At 45.3% G+C, this 19104-nt stretch overlaps 1 protein-coding gene across 2 annotated transcripts in view; it reads left to right on the forward strand.

The window, feature by feature from the left end:
- The window catches only part of LOC8031771, a 34138-nt gene extending 16927 nt beyond the window's left edge, over positions 1-17211 (forward strand). For both annotated transcript variants that reach the window (XM_040222472.3, XM_040222471.3), the window contains 6 exons: positions 162-209; positions 291-346; positions 1666-1744; positions 6573-6701; positions 9333-9410; positions 12736-17211. In XM_040222472.3, coding sequence (XP_040078406.1) covers positions 162-209; positions 291-346; positions 1666-1744; positions 6573-6701; positions 9333-9410; positions 12736-12864 — 519 coding nt within the window. In that variant the 3' untranslated portion in view covers positions 12865-17211. The remainder of the gene's footprint in view (positions 1-161; positions 210-290; positions 347-1665; positions 1745-6572; positions 6702-9332; positions 9411-12735) is intronic.
- Positions 17212-19104: the final 1893 nt, after the last annotated feature.

Here is a 19104-nt window from a genome sequence, read left to right on the forward strand (position 1 = left end):
AAACTCCCCAGAGAGTTTATGCTAGAAAGCTAGCAAATATGAATTTAGTCTCATTTTTAATCTGCTATTAATTTCTGCTGTGAAAATCCTTGCATTTAAAGTTAGAGTTATATTTGGTGGTGAAGGGCGAATTTGATTGAACTCTGGTCTTTTATTTCTAGAACCTGGCTCCCAAAATGAGCTGCGACACTGTGTTACCTAAGTACGCTGTAAGTATTCCATGACTTGACTGTGCTTCAGTATGCAGTTCTCAATTTCCCTGCTATAAACATCCTTGTTTTTTTTCAAAGCCGAGGCACTACTGCATGAACTATAAGATCAAATACGACACAGTGCTACCCACACAGTGAGTAAAGCCAATCTTGACATGTCTTGCATTTTGGTGTTTGTTCTGTTGTCCAAAGAAAAATGCAGTGCAGAGTTTCAAGGTGTGAAAGCATTGCATTTTTTTTTTTCGCGGCTATTTTTTTGTTTTTTGGCACCCTAAAGCAGCCTCTAAGAGTAACTTACTGTAATAAATGGGTAATGAGTGCCAAATTTGTTGGCTTTAACTGATAAGTAAAAAATACAAGAATTTTTAACCCATCCTCACAACACAGATTGCTGGTGCAGGAATACCTGCTTTCATGACCTCTAATCGATTTCAGTTCTATTTTCTGTAAGTTATTTCTAAATAGTCAAGTAGGGGGTCTAACTATCGGGATATCAAAACACAATCTGAAGTGTTTGTGGTTACATGAACTACCGTATTTCCTTGAGTGTGTTTGTGGTTACATGAACTACCGTATTTCCTCGAGTAATAGCTGCACTGTTTATGAAAAAAACCTGAGGGTTAGCTTTTCCGCGGAGCACACAGATCGCCAATAACCGCAGTTGACAGCATGATTCCAGCTGTTTACAGGACAGAGATAACGTCTTCAAGTGGAGATACCATCTGTGAAGATTGAAGTTGTATGGAGAATTGTTTTCTCGATCTGGTTATTCGCTATGTTATTTATGCGCAACGCAATGATTGGCTGTAAACTGCTTTGCAGGAAAGTAGATGCAAGGGCCTTGTTCATAAATGGTGCGGCTATTACTTGAGTAAATACAGTATTTTTTGTCTAAACACAATAAACTTGTCTGCTTCAAATGTTAGCAGAAATAAAACTTTATTCTTACTTTTTTAAAATCTTAGTACCCTGTCATGAGATCATGTTTAGGGGTAACATAGAGTTCTATCATCAACTGACATGTTGTTAAGTACTGAATAGATTGTATGGTGCACAACACTGTTAGTGTGAATAAGGAATCAAAATCAATATTTTTTTCTGTCGATCTCATGGAATCAAAAGGCTGTCATCAAAACTAGTGTGGTGAGAAGTGTTCATTTGAAGCACTAACTGAGGAGGTAAAATGTGGTGCTTGCCAATATCCTTTCAAACTAGAAGACAGAAAAGTTTCAATGTTGTGTTTGCACTAACGGTGTCATGCAGCATACCTCCTGCAATCAGTATTCTCTCGTAACTTGCAAACAAATCTCAAGAGGAATTTAACATTTTTAGCGGTTCAGTGTGAAAAGCATAAGTTTTGCTGCATATGTGTAAAACTTGCGAAGTTTATGCTAGAAGCCAGCTCTTCACTTGAGTGCTGGCGAAATTATATTTCTCTAACCGCTGTTTACAGTGAAGGTCACCGTCCCCTGTGGCCGGTGTTTGGCGAGTATGACTATGTTCCGCCGCAGCGATGGCTTCACAATATTGAGGTATGGCTGTTGAGTGACTGTTGATTCTCCTTTGAATGGGCTACCATGATTTCTTCATATTCTGTTGTATATGATCTTTGTGTTCAGTTAAATTGAACATTGATGATTTTCAATTGGACATTAACTTCATAACAGCACTTTGATCGTTCCTTGCTGACAGTGCTTAGGAGTTAGAGCTATTATTCAAAAGTTTTAATGTAGTTTACTTTCGAATGATGGAATAAATTATGTCAACAAGAATCATGTTATTAATCACGGATTTTGACATCCACGAGGGGTCTTCTGTCTGCTTTGTGGTCTCAGTGAGGGTGCCAGAAATGTTTTGAATGAAAAGATGTATGAATTAAGATGCAGATAGGCAAGGCTAACAACACAAGGTGTCATAGTTGTTACTACTACCATGTGATGTAAATTTAGTCAGAACTAAAAAGCTGATATTTCATTAGGGGCACCAAACTCAAAGCTACGGAAGCAGTGTAGTATATTTGTCACTAAGTTATCTGCAACTTTATCTGTAAATTACTGTTATCATTATCAGTGTTCTATTTTATTGAATTTTTTCTATGATGACTGCATCAATCGGCCCTTTGCTTCACCTTACTTTTCTTATTGTCTAATTAATATTGTCACGAACGACAGATGATGAGGTGACGAATGAACAGAAACTAAACGTTTAATTTGGCGGACTTGTGCCGAAAACAAAATAGAAGAAGGCTAGCGTCGCAGGCGTCGAAGGTCGGCAAAGCAGCACGATCGAGTGCAAGAGCAAGACCGACTCTGGCTCGCCACATGGAGCCCCTCATGTACACATGTGGGCTTCTGGAAAGAGTCGGCATAGAATGTTCGGCGCATAGAACATTCGGACCTCGAACAAGCAACGGGGTTCTCGAATTTACCAGAACACGACATTTAAAGAAATGACAAAAACATAGGTATGTTTGCTACCAGGCATCGAACCTCGGCCCTTTGCGTTGGAGCCAAGCACGATAACCATTCAGCCACGGGCACGCTTGCTTGGAGATGCCCGTGGCAATATGAGTGGGCCATCAGCTTATTTGTTTTATTCTGGGGACAACCTTTGTTGAAAGAAACACAGAAAATAACAAAAAAACATTTTTTTAAGTGCATCAATGTAATGTCCTACATATGCAATTAAAATGTTTTCTTTTTTTTTAATGCATCTAAACAAATATATTTCATAAAAAATATTTCCGTCAAAGAAATTAAGATTTTTGGTGAAATATTTACGCCGCAATATGAAATTTAGGTTGAGGTCACAACCCGCTCTGGGCCCTGCCCACAGAACGGTGGCCTGGTTCATTACTACTGCTTTGACGTGGCTGCTCGGCCAAATAAGTTTGCTAGCCAAATGTCTTCCTGTCGCCACGTCCGGTGCGTCTAAAGTACCGTTGACACCGCCTGCTAGTCGCGCGAGCAAACGTGCCGCAGCGTAAGCACTCGAGACGCGACTATGAAAGCGGCTCTCTAGCACACGACAGATGACAGATTTTAATCACAGAAAAAAAGTGAAAGCCGTTTACAACTCCCTGTAACACCGAATTAGAGCGCAGCTCTTGAGGAGGAGGAGGGAAGGGTACTGGGGGGTGAAGTGACTTGGGGGGGGTCACGTGACCTTGGGGAGTCACGTGACCATGCCGATGATGTCATCAGTGACGTCACTGATGACGTTATCAGTGACGATGACGATGCGGACTCCGATGACGTCATCAGCGATGATGACGATGACGATGCGGATGTCGGTGACGTCATCAGTGACGTCACTGATGACGTCATCTGTGATGATGACGATGACGATGCGGATGCCCCCCGAAGTCACGTGACCCCCCCAGGTCACGTGACCCCCGCCGAGGTCACGTGACCTCCCCGATGACGTCATCGTCACTGATGACCAGAGGTCGGCATTTTAGGTCGCCCTCACTCACCCTCACCCTCACAGCCACACTCACCTAAGCCCCTCACTCACCCTCACCCTCACAGCTACACTCACCTTCAGCCCCTCACTCACCCTCACCCTCACAGTCACACTCACCTTCAGCCCTTCACTCACCCTCACTGAACCTCACGGCCCTCACGCACTCACCGCCCTCACGGCCCTCACCGCCCTCACGCCACTCACCGCCCTCACGGCCCTCACCGCCCTCACCGCCCTCACGGCCCTCACCGCCCTCACCGCCCTCACGCACTCATAGCCCTCACGCCATTCACCGCCCTCACCGCCCTCACCGCCCTCACGGCCCTCACGGCCCTCACGCCACTCACCGCCCTCACCGCCCTCACCGCCCTCACGGCCCTCACGCCACTCACCGCCTTCACGCCACTCACCGCCCTCACGCCACTCACCGCCCTCACGCCACTCACCGCCCTTGCGGCCCTCACACCCCTCACGCCCCTCACGCACTGATTGCCCTCACGCCACTCAGGCCAGCTTCAGATGAGGCAAATTCGCCCAGAAACCTTACGTCGCAACACCAGCAACACGGGCCGCCCGCGATCACACGCAGCAACCAATTGCTGCAATTTGCCGTCGTCATCATAAAATTTTATTTTTCTTGCACTATTTAGACACAATTACGCGTTATAAACGTGTTTTTATGCATTTAAATCTCGTTAAGAATACTAATGCACCTTTCTGAAACAGATTATTTCCAAAAAAACGATCGATTTCAAACCAGAATCAAGTCTTTCGGTGTCATCATCAACGGCACGAGGTATCACGTGAAAATTTTGCGTCCCTGATTGGATGCAGCCGCTTCAAACACATTCGAATTGCTCCGAGTTGCTTGCTTATTCCGAGCCGCACCCGATCTCAGCAATTCGTGTCGATCTAGGGAAAACTAGAGAACAACCCGCCATTAACACCAAAATTGCTGAGAAAGATGCTCGATCTGAAGGGGGCCTCACACACTCACGTACTCATGGCCCTCACACACCTTATGCGCTCACCGCCCTCACGGCCCTCACGCCTCTCATGCCACTCACTGCCCTCACGCACTCATGGCCCTCACAACCCTCACGCACTCACCGCCATCACACCACTCACGCACTCACGGCCCTCACGCCACTCACCGCCCTCACGCCCCTCACGCACTCATGGCCCTCACCGCCCTCACCGCCCTCACGGCCCTCACCGCCCTCACAGCCCTCACCGCCCTCACCGCCCTCACAGCTCTCACGGCCCTTACGGCCCTCAACGACCTCACGGCCCTCACGGCCCTCACCCCCCTCACGGCCCTCACAGCCCTCACAGCCCTCACGGCCCTCACCGCCCTCACAGCCCTCACGGCCCTCACTCACCCTCACACTCACGAATTTTCCTGGTTCAGAAACTCACTCACCTGTGAAGATGAGGGTGAGTGAGGGTGAGTGAGGGCCCTCATGAGTGAGGTTTGCCGAGGTATGCTGATGACGTCATCAGTGATGATGACGATGACGATGCGGATGCCGGTGACGTCACTGATGACGCCATCTGTGATGATGACGATGACGATGCGGATGCCCCCCCGAAGTCACGTGACCCCCGCCGAGGTCACGTGACCTCCCCGATGACGTCATCGTCACTGATGACGTCATCAGTGATGATGACGATGCGGATGCCGGTGACGTGATCAGTGACGTCACTGATGACGTCATCAGTGATGATGACGATGCGGATGCCTGTGACGTCATCAGTGACGTTGACGTCATCGGGGAGGTCACGTGACCTCGGCGGGGGGTCACGTGACCCTGAGGGTGGTCACGTGACCTGGGGGTGTCACGTGGCTTCGGGGGGAGGGGGGGCATCCGCATCGTCGTCGTCATCATCACAGATGACGTCATCAGTGACGTCACTGATGACGTCACCGACATCCGCATTGTCATCATCGCTGATGACGTCATCGGAGTCCGCATCGTCATCGTCACTGATGACGTCATCGGAGTCCGCATCGTCATCGTCACTGATGACGTCATCGGCATCGTCACGTGACCCCCCAAGGTCACGCGACCCCCCCCCCCCAGGTCACTTCACCCCCCCAGTACCCTTCCCTCCTCCTCCTCAAGAGCTGCGCTCTAATTCGATGTTACAGGGAGTTGTAAACGACTTTCACTTTTTTTCCCCCCTTGTTTCTGCACATTTTAAAGATATTTTTTACTATTTTCCATCATTCTTATTCAATAAAAGCGCTTTCTTGAAAGGATAACGATGGTTTACTTTACGGAGTGGTACACATTGTATGGCTTCCACTAAAAAAAATTTGACTGCTCTTGCCGACTGCCAATCACAAAATGCATACCGGTGAGGTCACTGATCGCGCATTTTCAACACACCGTGTTGCCACTGGACGTTCAGCTGTTTTTTCCCCAGTCGCATTCAAATATAATGCGCTAATATTTTTGTGGCTATTACTTGTTCCCCGAGTAGGCTGAACCACTAATGAGGTAATGACATAATAGGTCAGAAGCTCAAATGTCATTAGAGGGCTCTTTTATGTATGTGTCTTTTTTAGGCCCTCTCAAAAAAATATTTTTTTCATTTCATTGTTTCTTGAAGAATCAAGTAACCTAGCTATTTAAAATTTTAAGCATTTTCAAAGAGTGCAAAAAACAAAAAGGTGTCTGCATGTCAATTCTTAACATTTGAATTTTTAAATACAGAAGTAACACTGCATTAGGCAGCTGCCTTCAGTTGGATTAATTAGAATTGTGTTAGTAAGAGATAACTACACAAAGAGTGCTTCCTGTTAATTACACCTCAAACTTTTTTGGTTGTAAAAGAGTAGGCACGGTTTAAGCAAACCTTCAGCCCCATTTAAACCTGGTTTTCTCACAGCATGGTGCCGTCGTCATGCTGTATCATCCATGCACACATCCCTTCTATGTGGATCAGCTCAGACGGATTGTGACTGGATGTCTTCGGAAGCATGTAATCACACCTTACCCAATGCTGAGTCCGGAAAGGGTAAGTGATCTAAGTGGAAAACAACTTTCAGAACACTTTTTATTGTACCCTATCCAAGCACAGTAAAATTATTTTTACCTAGATGCTCCCAGTTGCGCTTGTTCTCTCTAATAGAGAGAACTAGACACTTGATAGAGAGGTTGTAACTGGATGTTTTTATTTTCAAACTTTATTTTGAAATGTTGGTGCATTTACCTACTCTATTTCACGGAGAGAAACCCCCTGGAGAGCTTCAGAACGGCACCCAACATTTTTCTAAGTACAGCCAGGTTCTAAACTCTTACACTTCTCGGGTACATTCTGTGGCAAGGAATCATTGTTTCTGGTTTTGGGGAAATTGACATGTTCCTTTAGTACCATGTCTCATACTATCCCCATAAATTTTGATTAACCCCATAGAAGGTCAGCTAATATACCCACTACCGTAAAATCCCGAGAGAAAGCCCACCTGAAATCGAGTGAAAATATGACGTGAGCTAACTTTCGGTGTTCAGTAAAAAGAAGTTGAGAAATGTATCGCAGCCAAAGAAGGAACACAAATTTCTTAGCACTGTATTCATTCGTCGTCAAAACCGTCGAACGAACAGTCGTTCTCACTGTCAAACGAGAGGTCGACCACCTCCTAGCGCTTGGAGTTCGACGTGGTTGGCAGGGCAGCAGAAGGAGGGACCGCCGAAGCGAGCCGCTCGTGAAGCTCTCCGTTTTCTGATCCATCGAGGGCTGTTGATAAACTGCACCGCTTGAAGGAGCGGGCGACAACTTCCTCGCTCACGGCCGCCCAAGCCTTGGAAACGAAGTGCACAACATCTTGTCGAGATGGCTTCTTAAGGTTGCCCTTGGGCGTGACTGCCCCAGCTTGAATGAAGCTTGCCCAGGTCTCCCGAAGGCTGTCCTTGAATGGTTTCATCCAGCTGATGTCAGCTGGCTGCACTATCGATGTGCAGCTACCCGGAACAAACACCATGTCGGTGTCCTTTCCCGCGATTGCCTTGCGGGCGGCGTCCGTCTTGTGGATTGGGGCCTGGTCCAGGATGAGCAGGCGCCGGGCATCATCTCTGTTCGGACCACAAATCCATCGCACCCACTCTAGGAGCACATCAGAAGTCATCCAGCCATTTTTAGAGAATGACAGCCGCACGTTGGCTGAAATATAACAAATTAGAGAGCAGATAAGATACAAACGCGAGTACACAAGTGACGTTACGGGGCCTAGGGCCAAGTATGCTGCTAGGCCTAACAATGCTACGCCGCAAAACACGAAACGAAAAAAAAAAATATTGCAGAAGACAGATTGTAATAGTGAGCGAGCTAAACATTTTTCTTAGTTTGAAAAATAAAAAGTATTACGGTATTTGTATGGATGGTTTTGTAATTAAAAAAAAAAATTACATAATATCTGGAACGCTGAGGGCGAACAGCGCCTTCGGAGGGATCCGGCTGGTCGGCTCTTTCAGGATTATAAATGTCGAGAGCTTAATCCCCGCCGCGGTCGCACACAACACCACCGTAAACCCACGACGGGAGCATCCAGTGTTTGCAGTCCAGGCGCTTGCTCCCCCGGCGACACTGTTAGTTCGCGTTGCGGGTTGGTCCATTCACACCATCGTCTGGTCCATGTTGGCAATGGTTAAGTCATTGTAGTTGTGCTGGAGGCGCAGCGTGCCTACAGTCCTTCGGAAGGCCGATACCGCCTCCACATGGTCAATCGGGAGCTTCTGTCTGTCGTTGGTCGCGGCGCGAAGTGACACATTGAATCTCTTCTTCCATCGGGACAGGTATTAGCTCGATGCGTTGAAGTTGCCCACCTTGGCTTCCGATGCGAGCCTCTGTGCTTGCTCCTGGAGCAGGCAATTACTAACCGCCCTGCCCGCCACCCTTTCTTCTTGTGGAAATTCAAAAGTCCGTCGTCGATCTCCTCGGAAAACACAGGTCGACCGCTGTTCGAAGACCGCTTAAACTTTCCTTTTCCGTGACACTCCTGAAGAAGAGTTTCGTACGTAGAGTTCCACTGCCTTACTTGCTTACGATTCAGCCCAAGTTGGCGTGCGGTCTTACTCACTTTGCTGCCAGCCTTTTGGTGCCACCGGACAACCTCCGCTTTCTTCTCCACGGTAAACCTTTCTGCATCGTTCCGTTCTTGCTTCGCAATGAAAGACGAATGACCGGAATGTTCAGGGATGCGTGGTAGCCATGTTTTGGATTCGTGCGGAAAAGCAAAGGTATTTCCCGAACAGGAGATAAGTAAAAAGGGAAAATATTTCGCTACGGCTTTACATGTGTGCGGACTGCATTGTCAACCCAGATGCGCACGTGTTAATTTTAGATCCTGTGACCTGTTATCGCAGCCAGTCTCCATTGTTAGGTTATCTCCCACATACCCTACCTAGGCCAGCTAACCTCGTTTTCGTGGACGTCGCCCCCGGCTTGGATGACGCTATTGTCAGGGGTGGGTTATCTTTCAGTGTTTTTGAAGAAATTGAAAATCGTGCAAAAAACAGGGGGGGGTTATCTTTCGAGGGTGGGGCATCTCGCGGGATTTTACGGTAATTGTTTTGGCAGGACACCTGCTTCAGAGGAAAATGTGTGTGGTGCCATTCTTTTTAGAAAGTGAAAGTGCATAATTTTTTTCAGCCAATGGCATTGGTTGCCTGGGGATGCAGGTACGAGATGAGCAGCGTCAATAAGAAAGAAGTGGTGAAATTTATCAAAGTAAGTGTATTGCACTGTTTACTCTCATTTGTCTTTAGCAAAGTGAAAAGTAGAGCCCCATTGATAAGTCTTTACAGCGGAGCTGTTAAGGGTTAGTTTCCCCAGTTTCGTGTCCGGTACCAAACAAAAAAATATCGACACAAAACTGCACAAAACTCTGGACAGCGACTGCCATCTATGAGCAACGGCGGCAACCAGACAACTGATCTGGTTGCCGCCATCGCTCATAGATGGCGGCAACCTTTCGAGCCTTTTCGCCAAAGTGCGCGATGGTCCAGTGGTCGCAGTCGTGTACGTCCCCCCCCCCGCAATGCCTAAGAGAGACATTGAAGCATTCATGATGGACGTCTTCAGCTGGGTCATGCTCGGTGACGACACGTCCACCATAGTGACGGGTGACTTTAACGTTGACATTGCACGCCAGGAGAAAAAGTGGTTCACTTCGTCTATGCTCGAGCGCCTCGCGCTTGCGTGAGTGCACAAACCTATGGTGCCCACGACCAGGCATCGGACGTGTATAGACCTCGTCTTCACGAAGAATGTGCCTACCGTCAGCGTACACGTTATGGCGGTGTACCAAAGCGATCACGACGCCATGGTCACTGTGGTTACGAAATAAGTCACAACTCTGGATCGTTATATATATGTCTGATTCTTTAATCGTTCAAGTAACCAATTACCCAATCACACCTTAATCCTTAAATTTATAAATACTTCATTCCCACCACAGTACAGCTTTGCTGGTCTTCCTTCCTCACCAGAGTAGCAAGGCTGACAGTTTTTCATTGCTACTTTTATACAATAATTGATTCAAATTGATTTTCCCAGCTGATGAGAAATATTATTTTTATTCAAATATAGATTGTCACTCTTTTTTGGGGACTGTTCTTTAGGATTTGAGGTCGATCTGTAGCCCTTAGCAAAGAATGTAGACCTATGAGAGTGAGCAAACTTTTTGGGCCTATCAAACTAACCCAGTGACTCCCCTATGTCAGCTGCTGTCTGTTCCTATACCCTGTCCACCCTTAGGCTGAGACTACAGACAAAGCTACAAGCGATAGCTAGCCCGTGCTCCTTGCTTTGAGACTTGCCTTTCTAGCATGAGCGCTCGCTCTTTGGAACAATGTTTCAAAGTGAAGATATTGTGTTGTCGCTCTTGTAGCCTTGGCTGCAGTTTCAGCTTATGGGTGACAGGAGTATAGCATGGCTGGTGCGAAGTGATGAAGTATGATGCTTGCGCTTTGCACCGGCAGTGGTAGAAGTTGGTTACATTTTTTTCCAGAAAATTCGTAAAAGCTGTCATTTTGCCTTGTGGGCCCATATGTTCTCTTTATTGTACAGGAATATATATTCGTAAAACAGGAATTTGTTGTGGTGGTCAGTTTAAGTTCTACATCATTTAACCAGCATCTGCGTAGTATAGGCGTTCATTATAAAGGCATTTGACTGTAACCATATAGTTAACACAACAGTTGGGAAATTGCTAGACATATTCTTATAGAATTTCAACAGGTGTTTGTAGGCGTAACAGCCGGGAAAATGCATCGATCAAGAGCTTATCAGTGAGGTTCTGCTGTATTTTAACCTTTTTGCGTTGCCATGCCCTATCATAGGCAAAATGTCTGGGTTTCTTAGTTCTATATGATTATCTTCTCGTACTGTGAACAAATGTTCTGTGTTCAGTTCTATTTGTTGTCAAATCATGTTTATTCATATAAAACATAGCAAATATTACTTATTGTTGAACAAGTTTGGAACTAAAGGTTCATTCACACATTTGCGTTCGGAGCGACCACTATGCTTACGAACGAATGCAACTGCTGCGACTTCAACGACAACTGTACATGACGTGTACACACATATGCAACTGCATGCAACCACACGAATCAACAGCCAATGAGAAACGAGCTTCAGCTCTTGCTCCTAGCCAATAGTAAGTAACCCAGCTATGCTTACAAACATGGCGCACGGTTTCCTGCCCAACGCGAGGTCCATCGTCCTCACCGGAGCAGCCAGAGGTTTCTGCTATGGCGTACAGTCACAAAGTTCTGCTGTGCGTCTACAATAGCTGTGTAAAGGCTGGTTGAGACATCTGAAACAAACCCGTTATCCACGACTGTGTCCATTGGGACCGGAACGACCGCTCTGCGCTGCGTGTACACTCCTGCAACCACTGCAACAAGCGCAGTGCGTCAGCAGCACGGCAACCGCCTCTCCGCTGCCGTCAGCTCTTTCAGCGGTGCCTCTAGAAAGAAGGGGACGCGCTGCCACTCACTTGTGTAACATTAAATAGACAGACCGTCTTCTATGACTACAAACTTTATTTTTTTATTTTTCAGGATACGCTTGCAGGGTAGTGCATATAAAAAAAGAAAAAAGATGCAGTACGCCGACTTGCACGATCACGACTTTAATACATGACTGCCAATAGTACAAATCTCGCCACACGCCTTTTCTACGATTGTAAAAGACAATGTAATCTTAGCAGCGATATAGCAACGTAGAAATATAATTTCTTGATGAGATAGACGTTGCGAGCGTTCAGGATTGCTAACACTGATCACCTTTCTCGGGTGATGAAAACGCGTGAAAATTCGCATCCTTTTTACGGTATGCACCAGTAATACCTTGAACTTGAGCACACGCATGGAGTGCGCCAAAAAAGAAATCCGGGCGATGTTCGAGGACACAAATGCTAAGAAAGCACCACTGTAGTCGAAGTAAACAAACACGACGGCACGGGCATTTCTGCTGTCGTGAGAGTGCCGCCACGAGATCGCTGCACGAGTAAGTGGATCTTTCCTTCTAGTATGTGCTGGGTTATCATATTGACACACAATGAAAATTCACAGTCAAGGATAGCGCTTTTACGGGGAACGATGAGCTTCCACCACGCCGTCCACGCCGATAATCACCACCGACGCCATGTTTCCAGATAGAAGGAGCCCGGCACGACGGGCATGCAACGCGCGCGACCGAGGTCTCCTCGACTTGTGATTGGTCTGTCGCTCCCGTCGTTCCCGAACGTAACGAAAAAGTTCAGCCCGGCTCAACTCCTTGCGTTGCGAACGAACACAAACGAAACAACCGTTTGGCGCTTCGTTGCTATGGTAACTCGTTCCAACCGGTTGCATTCGTTCGTAAGCTTAGTGGTCGCTCCGAACGCAACTGTGTGAACGGGCCTTAACAAACATAGCGGTCACTTCTCATTGGCACTACCAATATGGAACTGAGAGTAAGTTAGACCTAGATGGCATGAAAGTGTCTCGGTGCATTTTTGAGCATGCTACCATTTGTTAATCAGCTTTCTTATTGTGCTTTACAGGAAAAGGCAATGAAAGGTCCTGAAGCACACTACGCCAAGGAAGGCCAGTATTCACACATGCTCCGTAAAAAGGCAGTTCCTCCCAAAGGATCAAATTTTGAAGACAGTGTCATCTGTCCCAACGACTGAAACATATTCGTTTAGCTCTCCTCTCACCAATGAAGACGGGAGCACTGCCACACCACTCACCTTTGGACGAGGAGTGTGGCTGCCCCTGGAGCATGTCCTTCTGCAAGCCTCTGGTTGTTCTCATGCCTCCTTGTCACGTGTCAATCAAGAGTCCACTTAAACAGCAGGAGACAAGGGGAAGACCAGAGCTTGTCACCATCAAGTTGCGAGACCCTGTTATGTGCTTTTGCTACCTTGACCATAACTTACGAGTTTAGAGGGCGCATTTGTCTGGGCCGTACTGGACAGCACCACAATGCCTTGCATTCCTGGACTTTAGCTTAGCCAGTGCTAGCTTGCACTATTAAGGCTGGTTCAGACATTTGCACTTGGGATTGCTTATAACAATGTGGTTGCTATGGCAACCAAGGTCTGTGCCATGCATTGCAGCAGAGCGCAAGGAGTCGTAGTGCAGTCGGTTATACCCAAATGCAAACGTCTGAACCAGCCTTTAATTGCGTGAATTTAAAAAAAAGGTAGCACTCTGGTCTTACGCGGCATGGCACAGAGGGATGTGTTCCTAGACTTGCTGATCCTCCTGGTTTGAAGAAACCATTGAGGTTTTGGTTTCTTATAACCTTATGGGGGATTAAGCAGGCTGGTATTGTTTTGCTAGTGCTTTACTCATTGTTGCAAAAACATGGCCTCTGTTCTGTAGCATGCATGTTTTTGGTAGCAAAATATGGACTGGACTTTTTCAGGCATCAGGTGAATGGATGTTTTGTTCAACTGTCTTAAAGGGTAACTGCAAAGAAAAAAAAGTGTATTTATAAACAGCATAATTGGGGCAAGCATGTAACAAAACAATTTTACCAACAAAAGCAAAATTTTTTACAGCAATATTTATTATGCGGGACTGATTTTAGTTTGTGGCTATTTCGTCCGTTTTAAATTGCGCGCCACAAAGTTGGTATTATACGTCACGGAGTGGCTGCTATACGTCACGGAGTGACGTATTCCAGCCACTCTGCGCGCGTCGAAAGAGTGGGAGTTTCATATGTGGATAGGTTGTAACTCCGACTAAATTATGTCCTGTGGCGTAAATGTTGCTAAAAAATTTTGTTTTTTTCGCGGAAGATTTGTTTTGTGACATGCTTGTCCCAATTAGGCTGTTTAAAAAAAACTTTTTTTTCTTTGCAGTTACTCTTTGAAGGAAGGATGCACTCTTTGTTATGTGACACTTCACGGTAACTCTGAGTGCCACAACCAATCTCTGAAAGGCATTTATCTACATAGGGCCATAATCAGCTGCCCAAACTTTGAGCCCACATTCCTGGCATTCCCTGTGTCGGCAATCTGTAGTGAAGATTGCTCAGGCATCTACAATGCAGGCACAAGCAAATTTCCTTGTAGCCTGTAAGATGTTGTGGATAAACATGCACTTTGCTACAGACCCAGTCATTCCAACACCTCTTGGTGAATCTCAAGGAAGGTATTATAGCCTGTCATAGAGACCAAAACTTGTAAACACTTTTTGTGCGTGAAACTGCAGAATGCTAGCTGTGGAATTGATTGCTACTTGGAATGTTTTTTTTTATGTGTGCTGCCACTGAGCTTAGTTGTAAATTGTCATGTGGGAAACTAATTAGTATTTTGTGTCTGAGGTGCAAGAAAGTGACAATGATGTGGGGGCAGTGCAAGCTTCTTGCCATTTATTCTAGTTCCAGTCTTTTGGAAGAGTACATGTCTTAATGTCAGCTTGTGCAATGGATTGCTCATGCATCTCAGTACTGTTTACATATGGGGATTATAGGTGCATACAATCAGCGCTAATAGTGTCCTTGGAAACTGTGTAGCCCATTTTCTGTTTGTGCAAACATGCAGAAACAATCATCTAGGCATCTGCTTGGTAGGGTAATAATGTGAAACATTTTGAAACTGTGGAAATCAGGACCATGTTCTATTTGAGTGCAGTTGGTTTCTCTCATACTTGAACTCCTTTGTTTACTGGTGTATGTGACATGCCTTGCACACTGAAATAGTTTTAGAAAAAGGTACTTTCTGTCAAATTATACCAGTAAAGTGTAATTAAATTTTTTTTTTTGCAAGCTCATTAGCAAATTTTTTTTACGTAAAACCCTGAGCTAAGTAGCAAGAAACAATTCTTTACTTTTTCTGCATCATGTGCACCTTGGAGTCTGGGTCATATTTGTTACCCATAAAGCCTACAGGACAGCTTTGAAGAAGATTGATATTATGTTTTTTAAATTGCATTATGCACTGCTGTACAGTACACATAAGGCCTGGGTTTGTAATCGGTTATTATTTATTGGTTTTGCTATTTCTAGATATAGAAGTCTGGATCTGATCCCACCACACAGAATTGAATAAAAAATTAACTATGCATAATACGTAAATAGAGGTGCAAAAAAAAAAAAGGAAAAGAATTATGTTGGTTCAGTCTTTTCTGTTCTGTTTGCGCACGCTGAAAAACACAAGATTTCCATTTTAATCCATTTTTTTTCCTCTGATCTACAAAAATAATCTTTGGTGTAAACATATCCATGTTCTTTGTTAAAAATACTGAAAACCACAACTCTAGTGCATGGCATGCAGTAAAGTATGTTGTATAGCAGAAACTATGAAACTAACAGCACACAACTGAACATTGCAGAACATGCTAACATGATGCTCAGAATATTAAACTAAGGTTGTTCCACACATAGTATGCTTTTATAAGGCATTCCATTCAGAATGTTTCATGGTCTTTGTTCTGATAGTGTTTCAGGACTCGCCATCTGAGTGGAGCTTGCAGAATTTATACGTGATATAGGGCTGCTGTCTTTGTAAACAAATTAAGTGTACTATTTCAGTCACTCTGTAACACTCAAATAGTGACTGCTCCATACTGCCAGCACCCTATTGCCACTCCTCCCAGAATCACGAAGCCAGAAATGAGTGTGAAACCGATCCGGAGGAGCACTTTAGTTTCACCGAGCATCTGTGTTTTGGGGAGTACCTGCTGTGAAGTGCTGGTTGTACAAGACAGCCACCATTTTCGTCTTACAGCTAACAATGTTCAGCATAGAGTCGCCAGTACCTTGTAACATGGTTTCAGTAATTTGCTGGCATGTGAGGCATGTACACGTCACAAGTAATGTTGTGGTAAGTGCATTCAGATATGTTTAGGTGTTAGCTCAATGTTAGCAATGTAAGTATGATCAGCCGTTTTAACTGATGCCTTGTTTTAATGTGGTCTTTGAAGTTTGGATAGAAGCTAACCATGGAGCTTTGGGTTCACACTCACACTGAGCACCAAATGTAAGGTGCTTTTATTTCCAGAACAGAGTGGTGCATGCAGTGTTCTGCAGTTTTGTTCCCAACTTTGAAAGATTCTTGGTCTATATACATATGTTATTTAGAAATATTTTTTTATTTATTGCTTTTTCTGTGTTTATATCCAAGGTGTCAGTCATTACCTGTGTGTATATTTCTTGGTCTCAAGTACAAATATTGGTTCAGGAGGTTGCTGATTTACAATGAGCTTCGAACAGCGGGAAATGCTTTTTCACTATGGTTGTTTTAGGTGTCTGTTTATTGTGGTTGCCTGAACCTTATGCATACTGTGGCACATTTTCGTATACACTCGTATCTCAGAGGCTGCACATGACTTTAATTCCTTTGAATAGGATCATTTTCTACTTTACCCCTTTGTTGTTGTTTTACTCTGCATGGGTGCAATCACTTTGTAAAAGAGTACTAGTCATAAACAACGCCGGATTTAAGTACTCCATTTGTTTTGTTGATGCAACAGTTGAAGTGACCACTTTGATATAAAATGATTTCTTGGTTATTGTTTCTTGGACAGATTATACTGAATTTCAAGCTGATCCAGTAAACCCGTTTTTGGTGTAGCTTGACTACCATTAGTTTATTACAGATACTATGTAGCCTAAGCACATCTCCGAATTGGCTGACAATATTGTATATACTATTCTGTTTGTTATAATTGAAGGTCAAAATCAATGAAGAATAGTTTGATACTGTGTAGAAAAGCATGTTAATCCAAGATTAAAAAAAAAAGTCTAACTGAAATTGCATTTCCGCGTTAGTTGCTTTCTGTTTTCGATGTAAGTACTAGTACTTCGTTTAAAGATATGGAAGGTAGCAGACTATTTGTGCAGGGCTATGTATGTGATGTTGAAATTCTCTCGCTGGTTGTCAAACATCTTGCGAGCACTGGTGTCATTGTGCCAAAAAATGGAAAAGTGTCTATTTTTAATATGACGTTCATTTTGTACCGTGTTTACAGAGCCAGAGAATGACGAATGGAATATACACAGAAAAGAAGTAAACACGTTTCAGTCAAGTGGATTGGGCTGTGCTCTTTTCAGTTCAGGGGTGGAACGGCTGCGCCATTTGCGCCATTTTGCGCCAGACGCATGTGTCTGCGCCATCCTGCGCCATGTTGCTGAAACTGCGCAACAGCCAATACCTCGCGCCATTATGCGCCAGATCACAAAACGTGCGCCAAAATCTTTTTATTTTGTCTTGGTTTCGGTTTTATTGACTCGATTGGCAACAATGAGCGTGTTTAGCCTGGTCGGCTTTGCAATCCCTTCTTCTGTTCATACTCCCTGTGTATCCCGAGTCGGAAGCGCGCGAAAAAACTCGGATTCTAAGCGCTACACCACCTGCGACTGGATTGTTATTCTTCAACCATAAGCAGTTAAAGGGCAACTCCGCTTCATTTTTGATATTTAGAAAACTATGTAGCCCTCTTCAGTATCATATAGGAAGACCCCATGTCAAATATTACGATCTAATTCCGTCTATATATTTAATAAACTGGCCAGCAAACCTTCAAGCGAGCCCAGTCGCCGAAATCTGCCAACTCTAGCGTGCGTTAAGTCGTTAAGCGTCAGATTGCCTGAGGTTCTCCGGCCCGGGATCCGGGACGCTGACGTCAGCTAGTTGGAAACAAATGAGTAAATTATTCCTTTTAGTACCTACTTCATCGTTAGAAGTTGGAACCGCATTCTCGCAAGATAAATCGTGATTTGATAGAACTGAAACGCGGTCCGATCCGAAACCTTGCCGGCCAGCAGCTCTTACGCGAGTGGCATATCTACTCGGCGTACATTAACCTTGCTCCTACTTATCGCTTCAAATACAATAACTTCTTTAATCGTAGTCTGCTGCTTCGATATCGAGTTGCACAATAGGATATCAACTCGAAATTTGTTGCTCTGTTCTTCCGTGCAACCGCACGTCCGTTGCTTAGGCACGTCACGTGGTCCGGACATTAAATTACTATGTCGAGCACGTGTGGGCTGCGTGATAAGCAGTGCTGGTTTGCATTTTGAGCAGCTGAAAGCTACTCAGGAAATATCAAGGACGCTATCTTTAGAAACATAGGATACTTGCTTTTTGATTCTCATTAAGGCTCGCAAAGTTTCAAGTTTTCTCATCTGTTACATTGTTATCCCATCTACCTAGGTCCCTAACCACCCATGTCCATCTGTGCTGCTAAGCACGATTGAAATTGCTCCCGTGCGTGTCTAAGACACAAGCTGAAGTGCAATGAAAACTGATCTGAGCTGCTCCTAGCCTGCTTCAGAATGTAGTTTTAGCTGCTCCCAACCTGCTCCAAAACAGCTGTTTCAGCTGCTCCCGTGGCTGCTCCCAAGTACATTTCATGAGTTCCACCCCTGCAGTTGCATGTTGTCTTTTACGTTTGACGCTAAAGGCGATCGTTGAATATACGCGCTGTTAATTTGTTTTATATGGCCTGCAGACTTGGTGGCGTGTTCAACTGCAACGTCACCTGGATGAAAAGCCGAACAGTGCTTAATTTTCTACTTCACCTACCGACGGTCAGCGAGGGGCACATGCCGGACGCGAGTGCTATGTCAGCGTTCACCCGGAACTCGCGTTCTGTTGGTCAGAACACGGGTCCCGGCCGCACGCTGACTCGGCACTCGTGTCGTGGAACGGTTTGAAGAGGGTGGAAAACTGGGGTACTTGCCAAGCATTCATTCCGGTTAAAAAGCGCACAAAAGACGGACAAAGTGGACAATAAACACGAAAGACAAGCGCTCACTCGCAACTGGCAGTTTATACCCGCGCCACACGGGCAGTGGCAACTCGAATGCCATTTACAACGAATGACATTTGAGCTGACGGCCAATCAGCGCGCGACACTCCGGGCGTGGCGCATTCCACGCGCGACAGATTGCGAGCTGATTCGCCGATTACACA

The sequence above is a fragment of the Ixodes scapularis genome, unplaced genomic scaffold, assembly GCF_016920785.2.
Source record: "Ixodes scapularis isolate PalLabHiFi unplaced genomic scaffold, ASM1692078v2 PGA_scaffold1__304_contigs__length_218370807, whole genome shotgun sequence".
NCBI lineage: Eukaryota > Metazoa > Arthropoda > Arachnida > Ixodida > Ixodidae > Ixodes > Ixodes scapularis.